The 18,917-nt window shown below is 34.2% G+C and overlaps 4 protein-coding genes across 4 annotated transcripts; all 4 read right to left on the bottom strand.

The window, feature by feature from the left end:
- Nucleotides 1-389: 389 nt before the first annotated feature.
- LOC112940274 (adenylate isopentenyltransferase 5, chloroplastic-like) lies at nucleotides 390-3,770 on the bottom strand. Its single transcript, XM_026028057.2, has 5 exons — nucleotides 3,554-3,770; nucleotides 3,147-3,401; nucleotides 2,811-2,993; nucleotides 737-991; nucleotides 390-583 (listed from the first exon to the last, which is right to left on the bottom strand). The coding sequence occupies exons 1-5, from the start codon at nucleotides 3,768-3,770 to the stop codon at nucleotides 390-392; spliced, it is 1,104 nt and encodes a 367-aa protein (XP_025883842.2).
- A 1,158-nt stretch (nucleotides 3,771-4,928) lies between these two features.
- Nucleotides 4,929-6,176, bottom strand: LOC101246020 (adenylate isopentenyltransferase 5, chloroplastic-like). Its single transcript, XM_004251283.3, has 4 exons — nucleotides 5,960-6,176; nucleotides 5,556-5,810; nucleotides 5,220-5,402; nucleotides 4,929-4,945 (listed from the first exon to the last, which is right to left on the bottom strand). The coding sequence occupies exons 1-4, from the start codon at nucleotides 6,174-6,176 to the stop codon at nucleotides 4,929-4,931; spliced, it is 672 nt and encodes a 223-aa protein (XP_004251331.2).
- A 1,234-nt stretch (nucleotides 6,177-7,410) lies between these two features.
- On the bottom strand, nucleotides 7,411-12,770 carry LOC101245726 (adenylate isopentenyltransferase 5, chloroplastic-like). Its single transcript, XM_026028056.2, has 5 exons — nucleotides 12,653-12,770; nucleotides 12,146-12,319; nucleotides 8,369-8,590; nucleotides 7,962-8,216; nucleotides 7,411-7,808 (listed from the first exon to the last, which is right to left on the bottom strand). Exons 1-5 carry the CDS (start codon nucleotides 12,768-12,770, stop codon nucleotides 7,411-7,413), a joined length of 1,167 nt encoding a protein of 388 aa, XP_025883841.2.
- A 578-nt stretch (nucleotides 12,771-13,348) lies between these two features.
- LOC138339467 (uncharacterized) lies at nucleotides 13,349-14,590 on the bottom strand. Its single transcript, XM_069291068.1, has 3 exons — nucleotides 14,306-14,590; nucleotides 13,928-14,014; nucleotides 13,349-13,813 (listed from the first exon to the last, which is right to left on the bottom strand). The coding sequence occupies exons 1-3, from the start codon at nucleotides 14,588-14,590 to the stop codon at nucleotides 13,349-13,351; spliced, it is 837 nt and encodes a 278-aa protein (XP_069147169.1).
- Between the last annotated feature and the right edge of the window lie 4,327 nt (nucleotides 14,591-18,917).

Here is an 18,917-nt window from a genome sequence, read left to right as displayed (position 1 = left end):
AATATAAAATAAATATTTCATCTATAGATAAGAATTTTTTTTACAGACAAGAGTAACATATATAGAAAAAAGGGTCATATCAAACATATATAATTGTAATGCGATACAAACTGTACAAAATAGGTCAAAAATAAAAGAGATCAAAACAGAAGATGGTGATAAAGCTAGTTTATGTACACTCAATAATAATATTGTGATGATCGTTTTTGAGAAATCTCTTCACAATATCTAGGCATGGTTGCAAAACAATATTCGTCCATGCTTCGTCAAGATCTTCTTCTCTATCTTGTTTGAAATCATTCGTAGCAATAATATGATGCACTGACCACATTTTCTCGCTTATTAATCGTTGAATCTTGTCAAGTTGGTTACAAATTAACATACGAGTATTACGCTTGATACTTGAAATTTGAAGCTTGAAGAATCATCTTCTTTGATTCATCATCTCCGTCTATGTTTGTTTCTTCCCTTAAATATATGTCCATTTCAGGGACCCCGATGGACCGTCGGATTCCTTTGGTGTAATCTGCATCTGGAATGAAAATAGATGGAATGAAAATCTGTCGCACCTCATCCACCAGCCCTGCATGCAACACAAATTTAATGAAGAGTTTTATTTAGTAGAAAATATATTTGATAACCAAAAGTATTATTAAGAAAATTACATAAGAAAAGTTTTTAGCTAGCTGCATGATAGTATATCTTGATTGATACACAAAATAATTACAAAAATTACCTGCTTTGACCATTTGATCAACCCTCATGTCAACTCTACGGTTCAAGACTGATTGCTCAACATTAGTCCAAATAAAGAAGCTATCATACTTATATTTGAACATGAACACAGGATCTTCCACAAGTTTTTCGATATACGAATTTGACCCTCCAACAATAATTGGAACACGTTGAGTCTTCAGTATTTTTTCTATATAGATGATAGCTTTCAAACAAAAATCTTCAGCTGTGAAGTATGAATCTGGTTCAATTTCACCTAAGAAAATGTGATCAAATTAACTTTCTCAGAATCGAAAAAAATGATTTTTTAATAGTAATGTATACTTTTCACTAGAATATATAACTACTACTATAAAATTATCTAGGTAGTCATTTGATATAAGCAATCTTGAGAATAAACATATATACCTAACAAATAGTGTCGTACACCTTGTTTTTTCAGTATGTGTGATCTTGTTTGTAACAATTTAAAGTCCCTTGTAAACTTGCATTTTATCCGAGTTGATAATTTCTCCTCGAAAATGGGTGGCAAGGTCAACAGAGAGACGGGATTTTTCCGTTCCTGTGGCCCCCATTATGAACATAACTTTCTTCTTGAACTCCTCATTGTTGATGAATGTATTCATTTTATCTACAAACTAAAAAATGGTTTATAATAGTGAATTCATAAAGTCAGACATAAAAAAATCTTGTAAAATATAAAGCTAGTAAGTAGAAACCTTGCTTGACTTGGAATAAACTATCTAAAAATAAAAAAATTTCTTGATGGTGGATGTGAAAAAAAAATTACATTCAGCTTTTATAGTAAAATCTTTTTGTGGAGTTATTAATTGACATACCAATTTCATAATTACTGATATATTTTAGGATAAGAATAACTTTTAAAAGTTGATAGATATGTCAACTTGAATTTTGGTAATTATTATTAAATATATTTTAGGATAAAGTTATGAGTATACGTTTCAAGGAGACCACATAGAGCTGGGCTTTTATAGTAAAAATGTTATTTTTTATAGACTTATTAATTAGTAAACCAAATTAAATATATATAAATTCATATATATTAGAATAAGAATATTTCATTAAAAAATAAAGAGATATGTCACCTTAAATTTTGGCGATTGAGCTTAAATTATTTTAGGATGACGTTTCTAGATGTATATCGTTGTGAGATCACAAGGAGTTACATAAGGATTGTACAAAGAACTCAATAATTTTGTTAACAAAATATATTCAAGTGATAATTGTCAAATCTTGCACTACTCAACCACACATCATAAGTGTTATGTCTAATTCCATAAGAGGGAAGTGAACAATTATCGATAAGTATTTCAATTACGAGTATTTATATTAACTTGTGCACCAAATAATAATAGATAAGGACTTTATTGAATCAAGCTTCAATCACCGTGATAGAATTAGGTAGAATATAATCATTACCGATAGATTAGAAATTTACTATTTTATCTTCTTTGTCTATGTAACATTTTTAAGTATTGAGTTAAAAATTCTATTCTTCAAAAACCTTTTAGAGTGGAATCTTTCCGAACATTTATGGTGATTTATTATTTTATCACTCTATTAGCTTGACATTATGAGTGACATCATGTAATTGTGTACGTATGTATTTGTATTAATTTATATTAAATATAAAAGACTTGGACTTGGACTTGGGCTTGGGCTTGGATGGAAACATAAAATAAATATTTCATCTATAGATAAGAATTTTTTTTACAGACAAGAGTAACATATATAGAAAAAAGGGTCATATCAAACATATATAATTGTAATGCGATACAAACTGTACAAAATAGGTCAAAAATAAAAGAGATCAAAACAGAAGATGGCGATAAAGCTAGTTTATGTACACTCAATAATAATATTGTGATGATCGTTTTTGAGAAATCTCTTCACAATATCTAGGCATGGTAGCAAAACAATATTCGTCCATGCTTCGTCAAGATCTTCTTCTCTATCATCTTTGAAAACGTCCGTAGCAATAATATGATGCACTGACCACATTTTCTCGCTTATTAATCGTTGAATCTTGTCAAGTTGGTTACAAATTAACATACAAGTATTACGCTTGATACTTGAAATTGAAGCTTGAAGAATCATCTTCTTTGATTCATCATCTCCGTCTATGTTTGTTTCTTCCCTTAAATATCTGTCCATTTCAGGGACCCCGATGGACCGTCGGATTCCTTTGGTGTAATCTGCATCTGGAATGAAAATCTGTTGCACCTCATCCACTAGCCCTGCAAGCAACACAAATTTAAAAAAGAGTTTTATTTAAGAGAACATATATTTGATAACCAAAAGTATTATTAAGAAAATTATATAAGAAAAGTTTTTAGCTAGCTGCATTGTAGTATATCTTGATTGATACACAAAATAATTTCAAAAATTACCTGCTTTGACCATTTGATCAACCCTCATGTCAACTCTACGGTTCAAGACTGATTGCTCAACATCAATCCAAATAAAGCAGCTATCATACTTATATTTGAACATGAACACATGATCTTCCACAAGTTTTTCGATATACGAATTTGACCCTCCAACAATAATTGGAACACGTTGAGTCTTCATTATTTTTTCTATATAGATGATAGCTTGCAAACAAAAATCTTCAGCTTGGAAGTCTGAATCTAGTTCAATTTCACCTAAGAAAATGTGATCAAATTAACTTTCTCAGAATCGAAAAAAATAATTTTTTAATAGTAAAGTATACTTTTCACTAGAATCTATAATTACTACTATAAAATTATATAGGTAGTCATTTGATATAAGCAATCTTGAGAATAAACATATATACCTAACAAATAGTGTCGTACACCTTGTTTTTCAGTATGTGTCATCTTGTTTGTAACAATTTCAAGTCCCTTGTAAACTTGCATTTTATCCGAGTTGATAATTTCTCCTCGAAAATGGGTGGCAAGGTCAACAGAGAGACGGGATTTTCCCGTTCCTGTGGCGCCCATTATGAAGATAACTTTCTTCTTGAACTCTTCATTATTGATGAATGTATTCATTTTATCTACAAACAAAAAAATGGTTTATAATAGTGAATTCATAAAGTCATACATAAAAAAATCTTGTAAAATATAAAGCTAGTAAGTAGAAACCTTGCTTGACTTGGAATAAACTATCTAAAAATAAAAAATTTCTTGATGGTGGATGTGAAAAAAAAATTACATTCAGCTTTTATAGTAAAATCTTTTTGTGGAGTTATTAATTGACATACCAATTTAATAATTACTGATATATTTTAGGATAAGAATAACTTTTAAAAGTTGATAGATATGTCAACTTGAATTTTGGTAATTATTATTAAATATATTTTAGGATAAAGTTATGAGTATACGTTGCTAGGAGACCACATAGAGCTGGGCTTTTATAGTAAAAATGTTATTTTTTATAGACTTATTAATTAGTAAACCAAATTAAATATATATAAATTCATATATATTAGAATAAGAATATTTCATTAAAAAATTAAGAGATATGTCACCTTAAATTTTGGCGATTAAGCTTAAATTATTTTAGGATGACGTTTCTAGATGTATATCGTTGTGAGATCACAAGGAGTTACATAAGGATTGTACAAAGAACTCAATAATTTTGTTAACAAAATATATTCAAGTGATAATATGTCAAATCTTGCACTACTCAACCACACATCATAAGTGTTATGTCTAATTCCATAAGAGGGAAGTGAACAATTATCGATAACTATTTCAATTACGAGTATTTATATTAACTTGTGTCCCAAATAATAATAGATAAGGACTTTATTGAATCAAGCTTCAATCACCGTGATAGAATTAGGTAGAATATAATCATTACCGATAGATTAGAAATTTACTATTTTATCTTCTTTGTCTATGTAACATTTTTAAGTATTGAGTTAAAAATTCTATTCTTCAAAAACCTTTTAGAGTGGAATCTTCCCGAACATTTATGGTGATTTATTATTTTATCACTCTATTAGCTTGACATTATGAGTGACATCATGTAATTGTGTACGTATGTATTTGTATTAATTTATATTAAATATAAAAGACTTGGACTTGGACTTGGGCTTGGGCTTTGATGGAAACATAAAATAAATATTTCATCTATAGATAAGAATTTTTTTTACATACATGAGTAACATATATAGAAAAAAGGGTCATATCAAACATATATAATTATAATGCGATACAAACTGTACAAAATAGGTCAAAAATAAAAGAGATCAAAACAGAAGATGACGATAAAGCTAGTTTATGTACACTCAATAATAATATTGTGATGATCGTTTTTGAGAAATCTCTTCACAATATCTAGGCATGGTTGCAAAACAATATTCGTCCATGCTTCGACAAGATCTTCTTTTCTATCTTCTTTGAAAACGTCCGTAGCAATAATATGATGCACTGACCACATTTTCTCGCTTATTAATCGTTGAATCTTGTCAAGTCTGTTACAAATTAACATACGAGTATTACGCTTGATACTTGAAATTAAAGCTTGAAGAATAATCTTCTTTGATTCATCATCTCCGTCTATGTTTGTTTCTTCCCTTAAATATCTGTCCATTTCAGGGACCCCGATGGACCGTCGGATTCCTTTGGTGTAATCTGCATCTGGAATGAAAATCTGTCGCACCTCATCCACTAGCCCTGCATGCAACACAAATTTAAAGAACAGTTTTATTTAGTAGAACATATATTTGATAACCAAAACTATTATTAAGAAAATTATATAAAAAAAGTTTTTAGCTAGCTGCATGATAGTATATCTTGATTTATACACAAAATAATTACAAAAATTACCTGCTTTGACCATTTGATCAACCCTCATGTCAACTTTACGGTTCAAGACTGATTGCTCAACATCAATCCAAATAAAGCAGCTATCATACTTATATTTGAACATGAACACATGATCTTCCACATGTTTTTCGATATACGAATTTGACCCTCCAACAATAATTGGAACACGTTGAGTCTTCAGTATTTTTTCTATATAGATGATAGCTTGCAAACAAAAATCTTCAGCTGTGAAGTCTAAATCTGGTTCAATTTCACCTAAGAAAATGTGATCAAATTAACTTTCTCAGAATCGAAAAAATGAATTTTTAATAGTAAATTATATTTCACTAGAATCTATAATTACTACTATAAAATTATCTAGGTAGTCATTTGATATAAGCAATCTTGAGAATAAACACATATACCTAACAAATAGTGTCGTACACCTTGTTTTTCAGTATGTGTGATCTTGTTTGTAACAATTTCAAGTCCCTTGTAAACTTGCATTTTATCCGAGTTGATAATTTCTCCTCGAAAATGGGTGGCAAGGTCAACGGAGAGACGGGATTTTCCCGTTCCTGTGGCCCCCATTATGAAGATAACTTTCTTCTTGAACTCTTCATTATTGATGAATGTATTCATTTTATCTACAAACAAAAAAATGGTTTATAATAGTGAATTCATAAAGTCAGACATAAAAAATCTTGTAAAATATAAAGCTAGTAAGTAGAAACCTTGCTTGACTTGGAATAAACTATCTAAAAATAAAAAAAATTCTTGATGATGGATGTGAAAAAAAAAATACATTCAGCTTTTATAGTAAAATCTTTTTGTGGAGTTATTAATTGACATACAAATTTCATAATTACTGATATATTTTAGGGTAAGAATAACTTTTAAAAGTTGATAGATATGTCAACTTGAATTTTGGTAATTATTATTAAATATATTTTAGGATAAAGTTATGAGTATACGTTGCTAGGAGACCACATAGAGCTGGGCTTTTATAGTAAAAATGTTATTTTTTATAGACTTATTAATTAGTAAACCAAATTAAATATATATAAATTCATATATATTAGAATAAGAATATTTCATTAAAAAATTAAGAGATATGTCACCTTAAATTTTGGCGATTAAGCTTAAATTATTTTAGGATGACGTTTCTAGATGTATATCGTTGTGAGATCACAAGGAGTTACATAAGGATTGTACAAAGAACTCAATAATTTTGTTAACAAAATATATTCAAGTGATAGTGTGTCAAATCTTGCACTACTCAACCACACATCATAAGTGTTATGTCTAATTCCATAAAAGGGAAGTGAACAATTATCGATAACTATTTCAATTACGAGTATTTATATTAACTTGTGCACCAAATAATAATAGATAAGGACTTTATTGAATCAATCTTCAATCACCGTGATAGAATTAGGTAGAATATAATCATTACCGATAGATTAGAAATTTGCTATTTTATCTTCTTTGTCTATGTAACATTTTTAAGTATTGAGTTAAAAATTCAATTCTTCAAAAACCTTTTAGAGTGGAATCTTCCCGAACATTTATGGTGATTTATTATTTTATCACTATATTAGCTTGACATTATGAGTGATCTCATGTAATTGTGTACGTATGTATTTGTATTAATTTATATTAAATATAAAAGACTTGGACTTGGACTTGGGCTTGGGCTTGGATGGAAACATAAAATAAATATTTCATCTATAGATAAGAATTTTTTTTACATACATGAGTAACATATATAGAAAAAAGGGTCATATCAAACATATATAATTATAATGCGATACAAACTGTACAAAATAGGTCAAAAATAAAAGAGATCAAAACAGAAGATGACGATAAAACTAGTTTATGTACACTCAATAATAATATTGTGATGATCATTTTTGAGAAATCTCTTCACAATATCTAGGCATGGTAGCAAAACAATATTCGTCCATGCTTCGTCAAGATCTTCTTTTCTATCTTCTTTGAAAACGTCCGTAGCAATAATATGATGCACTGACCACATTTTCTCGCTTATTAATCGTTGAATCTTGTCAAGTTGGTTACAAATTAACATACGAGTATTACGCTTGATACTTGAAATTAAAGCTTGAAGAATAATCTTCTTTGATTCATCATCTCCGTCTATGTTTGTTTCTTCCCTTAAATATCTGTCCATTTCAGGGACTCCGATGGACCGTCGGATTCCTTTGGTGTAATCTGCATCTGGAATGAAAATCTGTCGCACCTCATCCACTAGCCCTGCATGCAACACAAATTTAAAGAACAGTTTTATTTAGTAGAACATATATTTGATAACCAAAACTATTATTAAGAATATTATATAAAAAAAGTTTTTAGCTAGCTGCATGATAGTATATCTTGATTTATACACAAAATAATTACAAAAATTACCTGCTTTGACCATTTGATCAACCCTCATGTCAACTTTACGGTTCAAGACTGATTGCTCAACATCAATCCAAATAAAGCAGCTATCATACTTATATTTGAACATGAACACATGATCTTCCACATGTTTTTCGATATACGAATTTGACCCTCCAACAATAATTGGAACACGTTGAGTCTTCAGTATTTTTTCTATATAGATGATAGCTTGCAAACAAAAATCTTCAGCTGTGAAGTCTGAATCTGGTTCAATTTCACCTAAGAAAATGTGATCAAATTAACTTTCTCAGAATCGAAAAAAATGAATTTTTAATAGTAAATTATACTTTTCACTAGAATCTATAATTACTACTATAAAATTATCTAGGTAGTCATTTGATATAAGCAATCTTGAGAATAAACATATATACCTAACAAATAGTGTCGTACACCTTGTTTTTCAGTATGTGTGATCTTGTTTGTAACAATTTCAAGTCCCTTGTAAACTTGCATTTTATCCGAGTTGATAATTTCTCCTCGAAAATGGGTGGCAAGGTCAACGGAGAGACGGGATTTTCCCGTTCCTGTGGCCCCCATTACGAAGATAACTTTCTTCTTGAACTCTTCAATATTGATGAATGTATTCATTTTATCTACAAACAAAAAAATGGTTTATAATAGTGAATTCATAAAGTCAGACATAAAAAAATCTTGTAAAATATAAAGCTAGTAAGTAGAAACCTTGCTTGACTTGGAATAAACTATCTAAAAATAAAAAATTTTCTTGATGGTGGATGTGAAAAAAAAAATTACATTCAGCTTTTATAGTAAAATCTTTTTGTGGAGTTATTAATTGACATACCAATTTCATAATTACTGATATATTTTAGGATAAGAATAACTTTTAAAAATTGATAGATATGTCAACTTGAATTTTGGTTATTATTAGTAAATATATTTTAGGATAAAGTTATGAGTATACGTTGCTAGGAGACCACATAGAGCTGGGCTTTTATAGTAAAAATATTATTTTTTATAGACTTATTAATTAGTAAACCAAATCAAATATATATAAATTCATATATATTAGAAACTGCACAAAATAAATCAAAAATAAAGAGACCAAAACTTAAGATGGCGATAATGAAAGTTTATGTACACTCAATAATAATATTGTGATGATCATTTTTGGGAAATATCTTCACAATACCTAGGCATGGTTGCAAAATAGTATACGTCCATGCTTCGTCCAGATCTTCTTCTCTCTCTTCTTTGAAAACGTTCCGTACCAATAATATGATGCACTGACCACATTTTCTCTCTTATTAATCGTTGAATCTTGTCAAGTTGGTTACAAATTAACATACGAGTATTACACTTGATACTTGAAGGTGAAGCTCGAAGAATCATCTTCTTTGATTCATCATCTCCGTCTATATTTGTTTCTTCCCTTAAATATTTGTCTATTTCAGGAACACCGATGGACCGTCAGATTCCTGTATTGTAATCTACATGTGGAATGAAAATTTGTCGCACCTCATCCACTAGCCCTGCATTCAACACAAATTTAAAGAAGAGTTTTATTTAGTAGAACATAAATTTGATAACCAAAAGTATTATTAAGAAAATTATATAAGAAAAGTTTTTTGCTAGCTGCATGATAGTATATCTTGATTGATACACAAAATAATTACAAAAATTACCTGCTTTGACCATTTGATCAACCCTCATGTCAACTCTACGGTTCAATACTGATTGCTCAACATCAATCCAAATAAAGCAGTTATCATACTAATATTTGAACATGAACACATGATCTTCCACAAGTTTTTCGATATATGAATTTGACCCTCCAACAATAATTGGAACACGTTGAGTCTTCAGTATTTTTTCTATATTGATGATAGCTTGCAAACAAAATCTTCAGTTGTTAAGTTTGAATCTGGTTCAATGTCTCCTAAGAAAATGTGATCAAATTAACTTTCTCAGAATTGAAAGAAATGATTTTTAATAGTGAAGTATATTTTTCACTAGAATCTATAATTACTACTATAAAATTATCTACGTAGTAATTTGATATAAGTATTCTTGAGAATAAACATATTGTCACGACTCAAAAATGGGCGTGATGGAACTCTTCGTATCCCACCAAGACAAGTCAGCCTAACCCAATAATTTCGATAAAATGCAGAAACAAAACAAAAGCCTGATAACGATTACAAATACAGAAACAATTAAACTTAATTCAATTCCCAAAACCTGGTTGTCACGTGCACAAGCCTCTAATGTAAATACTAGAATTGAAATGAAAATACGAGTCTAACATGAAGTTATCTTTAAAGTAAAAACAGAGTCATAAACTGGAGTAGGAAAGTTCGCTGAGAGGACAAGAAACTACCTCCCAACCCTCCACAAGATGCCTCGTAAATGAACAGAATGAAAGGTATCACGAAAACTCAGGCTCGTAACCTACAAAAATTTGTACGAGCAAGGGGTGAGTACCAAGCCACGCGGCACCCAACAAGCAAACCTCTAAATACAAGTTAAGGGAACAAAATACGGGTACTCCTTACACCTTATCTGAACCTCCACACTACACACAACTCACAGTTTACCAAACACACAACTCAATAACCACACTCTATTAGTTTACATATTCTCAATAACTCAATATTCAACAATCACAATTTTCAGAGAGAAACACTAACAAGATCTGCAAAACACGTATTCAAGTTCATCAGTAATAAAAATGTGAAATGCAATGAGATGCAATGTCAAATATGGCGATGCATGTCTTCCTTAACGATACACACCCGTTTTCTCTCAATCTAGGACTCATGGGGGACATATCTTTCCACACATCTATCGCGGCGCACGACAGGACCCTCGATAATAGTAACCATTGCGGCGCACGATACGTCCCTCGAAATATAATATCCATCGCGGCGTGCGATACAACCCTCGAAATGGTACATTCTCTCACCACAACCATGTCTTAGAGACAGTGTAAATTACATGCTCAAATGAAAATGAGGAGATAACCATTTTGATAACAAAGCACAATTTACAACAAGGAATACAACACCAACAAATAGGAAACAAGTCTGGAAGTCATTCTCAACACCACACAAGGAAATACACGAATTTCATACACTTAACAAGGGTTTAGAAATCCACTTGCCTCAAATGAAGGAACAATCACTCCTGGAGTTGAGTTTTCCCCTTTCGTTGAGCTTCCAAATCAATGTAATCTATTCATGTATATGGTCAAAATTAGATTCCGACACTAACAACACTTATGTAATATAGGTGTAGCTTAGACTGAAAAGATTATCCAAATTTATAATTAAGTTAACATATAAATTCTCATATTTCTAAATTTCAAGTCTAGGGTTAAACTTCAAACTGTCCAATATTATAAATCTAATAATATTCACATAATGTAATGCCCTTAATAGTTAAATACATATTTTTATAGGTCAAAACTTGAATTATAATGTGACCATAATAAGAAAATAAGTTAATTACGAACTTTCTGAAAAAAGATAATTTAAGGAACGTACGGATTCACATACTACATCGTAATTCCCTTGTACAACTATACTATATTTTAAAATAATATTATAATGGCTTACACATTAATTGACGACCATTTGCTAATGAATGACTGGACGTTCTTCCCCCCTACCCCACAAATAGAAAATGCCCGACTTTTCTTAACAATTTTCAACTTTAACCATTTAAATCCATACTCTTTTGTTTCTTCCTATTCCCCGCATCTAAGAATATATATAGGATACTATACAATTCTATCTATATTAAAATCACTGGTGGGGGTGAGTTGTACCTGGAGGAAGAAGAAATTGAACGACCCCGGATCGTTATCGCAACCCTATTCCTTTTCTTGTTATAAATTAATAAAATAATCATAATAATCTTGTTTTACTTATTTTAAATATGGGTCAAATAATATAGGGTCTTAAATAAATTAACACTTTAGTCCATTAACTATTGGTTAATTTTATTATTTACAATTATTCATTAATTAATTAACCCTTACTAAACGAATATTTATCTATAAATACTCCTCAATTAATTAACTCAACTTAATCGGATATTTAAAATTTTCAAAAATGACCTTCTGGGTCGTCACATTATCCACCACTAGAAATCATGTTCGTCCTCAAACATATGATGAAAGAAAATACGTGGAGCTTCAAAAATGTGAGGATATCTGGCACTCATGTCAGACTCAGTCTCCCAAGTTGCCTCTTCCACTGATCGGTACTTCCATTGCACCTTCACTGAAGCAATCTCTTTGGTCCTAAGCTTTCGAACATGTCTATCCAAAATATCTATAGGCTCCTCCTCAAATGTCAAGTCTGGACCCAACTCCAAAGAGTCAAGTTAAAGCACATGAGTTTCATCCGGAATATACTTATGAAGCATAGAGACATGGAAAACAGGATGAACTGCCGACAAAATAGGTGGCAAGGCCAACTTATAGGCCACCTCTACCACTCGACTCAAAAACTTAAAAGGTCCAATGAACCTAGGGCTAAGCTTGACCTTCTTTCCAAACCTCATCACAACCTTGATGGGTGATACTCGCAGCCAAAAATCATCACCCTCCATAAACATTAAGACTCTAACTCTCCGATCTGCATAACTCTTCTCTCGACTCTGGGTTGTCAACAGTCTATAGTGAATCATACGGACTTGTTCCATAACATCTCTAAGCAAGTCTGCATCCAAAGAGTCCATCTCCGCTGAATCAAACCAACCAATCGGAGATCTACACCGTCTACCATATAATGCCTCAAATGAGGCCATTTGGATACTAGAGTGATAACTGTTATTTATAGGCGAACTCCGCTAAGGGTAAATGTTGATCCCATCTAGCACCAAAATCTATTACACATTCTCAAAGACTATCTTCCAATACCTGAATGGTCCGCTAAGATTGACCATCTGCCTGAGGGTTTATTGTCGTACTCATATCTAACTGAGTACCCAGACCATGTTATAATGCCTTCCAGAAGTGAGAAGAAAATAGTGAACCTCGATCTAATACGATGAAAACCAGAACTCCATGTAGTTGCTCAATCTGACTGATATATAGCTCAACTAAATTTTCTACCGTATACTTCACCCGAACCGAAATGAAGTGGGCAGACTTGGTAAGCCTATCAACAACAACCCAAATAGAGTCATAACCACCCACTGTGGTAGGCAAACCCACAACAAAGTCTATAGTAATCCACTCCCTCCTCCAAGTAGGAATAGGCATCCGCTAAGATACACCACTGGGCCGTTGGTTCTCACACTTAACCTGCTGGCAAGTCAAACAACTCAAAACAATGTATGTAATATCTCTCTTCATCCCACACCACCAGTAATGTTGACTCAGATCATGTCTTCGCCGCTCCCGGATGGATAGAATACCGAGAACAATGGGCCTTCTCAAGAATCAATCTAATCCAATCGCCTGTCTTGGGAAAACAGATCCTGCCTCCAATCCTCAAGACACCATCAGAATCAAGGACAGCCTCCTTAGCGTCCCCTTTCAATACTCTGTCTCGAATGAGACATAACTTTTCATCATTAAACTGGTGTGCACGAATCTGCTCGACTAAAGAAGACCGAGCCTCAATGAAAGCAATCATCCCATCACACTCCACTGAAATATTCAATCGGACAAGACTGGTGGCTAACATCTGAACATCTCTAGCTAATGGTCTCTCCTCAATACTAAGAGATGCAAGACTCCCCATGCTAGGAGTCTTCCTACTCAAAGCATTGGCCACAACATTGGCGTTCCCCAGATGATACAGAATGGTCACATCATAGTCGTTCAGCAACTCAAGCAGTCTCTGCTGCCTCAAGTTCAAATCTCTCAGACTAAAGATATACTGAAGACTCCGATGATCAGTGAAGATCTCACAATGCACTCCATACAAATAATGACGTCATAACTTAAGTACAAATACCACAGCCGCTAACTCTAAAACAGGAGTAGGGTAGTTCTTCTCATGGGACTTCAATTGCGTAGAAGCATAAACAATCACTTTCCCCTTCTGCATCAACATACCACCCAATCAAACTCCTGAAGTATCATAATGCACTGTAAAGTCTACACCCTCCTCAGGTAGATTCAACACAAGAGATAAAGTCAACAAAGTCTTGAGTTTTTGGAAGATCTGCTCACACTCATCAAACCACTGAAAACACACATCCTATCGAGTCAATCTAGTTAATGGAGCTATAATAGTATAGAAACTCTAAAAAAATCGTCGATAATAGCCTGCCGATCCCACAAAAATCCGAATCTCAATAGGTGAAGTAGGTCACGTCCAGCCTCTAATTGCCTTAATCTTGGCCGTATCTACTCTTATACTCTCCTTGGACATCACGCATCCCAATAATGCCACAAAAGTAAGCCAGAACTCAAACTTTGAGAACTTGGCATACAATTTCTCTTCTCTCAGCCTCTGAAGTACAATCCTTATGTGTCGGACAAGGTCCTCCTCAGTCTTGGAGTAAACCAAGATGTCATCGATGAAAACATTCACAAAAGAATCAAGGTATGGTTGAAACACCCCATTCATCAATTCCATGAATGTTGCAGGGGAATTAGTCAATCCGAAGGACATCACTAGGAACTCATAATGCCCATACCGGGTCCGAAAAGCTATCTTAGGGATATCTTATGCCCTAATCCTCAACTGATGATACCCTAACCACAAACCAATCGTAGAGAACAATGATGCTCTCTGTAACTTATCAAATAAGTCATCAATACGCGAAAGAGGATACTTATTCTTCACTGTTTCTTTGTTCAAATATCTGTAATCAATACACATCATCATAGTCCCATCCTTCTTCTACACAGACAATACAGGGTCACCCAAAGGTGACACATTAGAGCGAACAAAACCTTACTCACTAAATCCTGCAACTGATCCTTCAATTCTTTCAACTCTGTTGGGGCCATACGATATGGAGGGATAGAAATAGGCTTAGTGCCCAGCCTCAAATCAATAACAAAATTGATATCCCTATCGGGAGGAACACCTGGAAGATAAGAAGGAACTACATCGGGAAACTCCTGAACCACGAGAACAGAGTCCATGGGAGGTGGTTCAACACTCGTATCGCGAATAAAAGCTAAGTAAGAAAAACACCCCCTCTCCATAGATTTCTGAGCACGGATAAAAGAGATGACCTTGCTAGGATAAGAACCACTAACACTCTTCCACTCAACCCTCGGGATTTCTAAAGTCACAGTCTTAGCATTACAATCAAAGACATCATGATAAGGAGAAAGCCAATACATACCCAAGATAACATCAAAGTCTACCATCCCCCAAATTATTAAGTCTACCCAAGTATCATACCCACCCAAAGAAACAAGACACGATCGATACAATCGATCCACCACTAAGGGATTACCCACGGGTGTAGAAACACGAATAGGTACAGTCATGCTATCACATATCATATCAAATTCAGCAACAAAATACGTACACACATAAGAGAATGTAGAACCTGGATCAAACAACACAGACGCAGGTCGATGGCATAATGGGATGATACCTGTAGTAACAGTTCAGAGGTCTCCGCCTCAGGTATCCTTAGGAAAGAATAGCAATGGCCTCCTCATCCACCACCAGCTTGGGTGGTACCTCTACCCCCACTCTGTTGAGCTGCAACACCACTACTAGAAACTCTATCACCTCTACCTGATTGAACTTTGCCACAAGCTCTACCCTGTGGTGCTAGTGGTCTAGTCTGGAATGAAAAATTAGATCGAGGCCAAACACGACCCCTTTGAGAAGTACACTACCGCATTAGGTGATCGGGATCTCCATAAGTAAAACAAAATTTCTGACCTAGACACTTTTGTGTGGACCCTGAAAACCCACTATAATTGTCTCGCCCTGTAGGTCGCTGCTGTGAACCGTACGAGCCTTTACCCGAGCTATAAGAACCCCTATATGTTTTTCTACCCTCAAATGTCGGCATAGATGCATGAATAGGTCCCCGCTGCTGAAAAGAACCACTCACTCTCTGTTATCCCCTACCTCCAGATGAGGCACCATGAAATTGACCTAATATACGGGCCCTTTTAGTGTCCCCAAACTCCTCTCTTTCCATCAATTACGACTCTTTGGCAGCATTCACAATGGACTGGAAAGAAGCCTCCTCCTTAGATGCCCGAAACACAGCTGACCTAATAGAGAAAGTCAATCTCCTCACAAATCTGAGAATCCTCTCTGTCTCATTTGGAATAATGGACAACGCATGCCTAGACAACTGGCAAAAATGTGCCTCATACTCTGTAACCGATAAACCATCCTGTCTCAGACTCTCAAACCTCAAGCAACTCTCCTCTCTCAAGCTCCAAGGGATAAAACTATCCTGGAATGCACTAGTAAACTTCTCCCAAGTCACTTGAGAAGATCCAACTGGAAAAACCCCTGAATAAGTTCTCCACCAGTCTCTCGCTGGTCTACGAAGCTGGAGTGCAGCATATCGAACCCCATGTGACTCAGCTAATCCAACCACCTCTAGTAAGTCTCTGCAGGTAGTTAGAAACTCATGAGAATCCTCGCTCTTCCCACCCTGAAACTGAGATGGGTCCATCTTGCGAAATCTCTCATACCTACGCTGCTCATCCTCTGTCACAAAAACCACCGGTGCAACTTGACCCCAAATACTGGTGCAACATCATTCTAAACCGTGGGATTTATTGGTAGTTGCCCCACCGCATCTTGAACAACTGGAGCTTGTTGTTGCTCTTACTTCTGAGCCCCCTCTCTAGTACGAGAGTCATGTGGTGTGGCGGTCGCACAACCACCCTGAGAAACACTTAACACCCTCAATAGTGTATCCTGAAGCAAAGGTGTAACTACAGGCTCTGAAGGAACCTGGTCCTCTCTGCCATCAATCTGAGGTTCTAGAGAGACCTCTCTACCACGACCTCTCTCTGGTGCTGCTCCACGACCATTAGCTCGAGCTCTTTTTGTGGAGTTATTAATTGACATACGAATGTAATAATTACTGATATATTTTAGGATAAGAATAACTTTTAAAAGTTGATAGATATGTCAACTTGAATTTTGGTAATTATTATTAAATATATTTTATGATAAAGTTATGAGTATACGTTTCTAGGAGACCACATAGAGTTGGGCTTTTATAGTAAAAATGTTATTTTTTATAGACTTATTAATTATTAAACCAAATTAAATATATATAAATTCATATATATTAGAATAAGAATAGTTCATTAAAAAATTAAGAGATATGTCACCTTAAATTTTGGCGATTAAGCTTAAAGTATTTTAGGATGACGTTTCTAGATGTATATCGTTATGTGATCACAAGGAGTTACATAAGGATTGTACAAAGAACTCAATAATTTTGTTAACAAAATATATTCAAGTGACAATGTGTCAAATCTTGCACTACTCAACAACACATCATAAGTGTTAAGACTAATTCCATAAGAGGGAAGTGAACAATTATCGATAACTATTTCAATTACGAGTATTTATATTAACTTGTGCACCATATAATAATAGATAAGGACTTTATTGAATCAAGCTTCAATCACCGTGACCGAATTAGGTAGAATATAATCATTACCGATAGATTAGAAATTTACTATTTTATCTTCTTTGTCTATATTTTAGCAAAAAGTTATGAGTATACGTTGCTCATCCTCTGTCAGAAAAACCACCGGTGCAACTTGACCCCAAATGCTGGTGCAACATCATTCTGAACCGTGGGATTTATTGGTAGTTGCCCCACCGCATCTTGAACAACTGGAGCTTGTTGTTGCTCTTACTTCTGAGCCCCTCTCTAGTACGAGAGTCATGCGGTGTGGCGGTCGCATCACCACCCTGAGAAAACACTTAACACCCTCAATAGTGTATCCTGAAGCAAAGGTGTGACTACAGGCTCTCAAGGAACCTGGTCCTCTCTGCCATCAATTTGAGGTGCTGGAGGGACCTCTCTAGCACGACCTCTCTCTGGTGCTGCTCCACGGCCACGACCTCTTGCTACTGTCGTACCACGAGCACGACCATTAGCTCGAGCTCTACCCCTACCTGTAGCTGGGGCCTCAACAACTTCCTCGGGAAGTGCCTCCCCTCTACCACCAGTAACATTAGTTCTAGTCCTCGTCATCTATCAAAAGAGTATACAACAACTCATTCTAAAGAAGGTAACTATGCACGATGAGAAAGAAAGAACAAAAGGAAGTTTCCTAGTAATCTTTATAGACTCTCAGAGATGAGTACAGATGTCACCGTACTAATCCTTGAGACTCTACGTAGACTCGGCTTGTATACACATGAGACCTTTGAACCTGGGGCTCTGATACCATTTTATCACGACCTAAAAATGGGCGTGATGACATTCGTCTTATCCTACAAAGATAAGTCAGCCTAACCCAATAATTTTGATAAAATGCAGAAACAAAACCAATGCCTGATAATGATTATTAATATGGAAACAATTAAACTTAATTCAACTCCCAAAACTTTATAGTCACATGCACAAGCCTCTAATGTAAATACTAGAATTGAAATGAAAATACTAGTCTAACATGAAATTGTCTTTCAAGTAAAAACAAAGTCATAAACTGGAGTAGAGAAGTTCGCTGAAATGACAAGCAGCTACCTCACAATCCTCTACAAGATGCCTCAGAAATGAACAGAATGAAAGTTATCACAACAATCTGAGCTCGTAACATACAAAAATTTATAGAAGCAAGGGGTGAGAACCGAGCCACGCGGTACCCAACAAATAAACCTCTAAACACAAGTTAAAGGAACAAAATACCGGTACTCCTTACACCCTATCTGAACCTCCATACTACAAACAACTCAGAGTTTACCAAACACACAACTCAATAACCACACTCTATTAGTTTACATATTCTCAATAACAACTCAATATTCAACAGTCACA

The sequence above is a fragment of the Solanum lycopersicum genome, chromosome 11 (assembly GCF_036512215.1).
Source record: "Solanum lycopersicum chromosome 11, SLM_r2.1".
In the NCBI taxonomy this organism is placed as follows: Eukaryota; Viridiplantae; Streptophyta; class Magnoliopsida; order Solanales; family Solanaceae; genus Solanum; species Solanum lycopersicum.
Note: the sequence above shows the minus strand (reverse complement) of the source record. Positions and strands in the feature narration are given on the sequence as shown.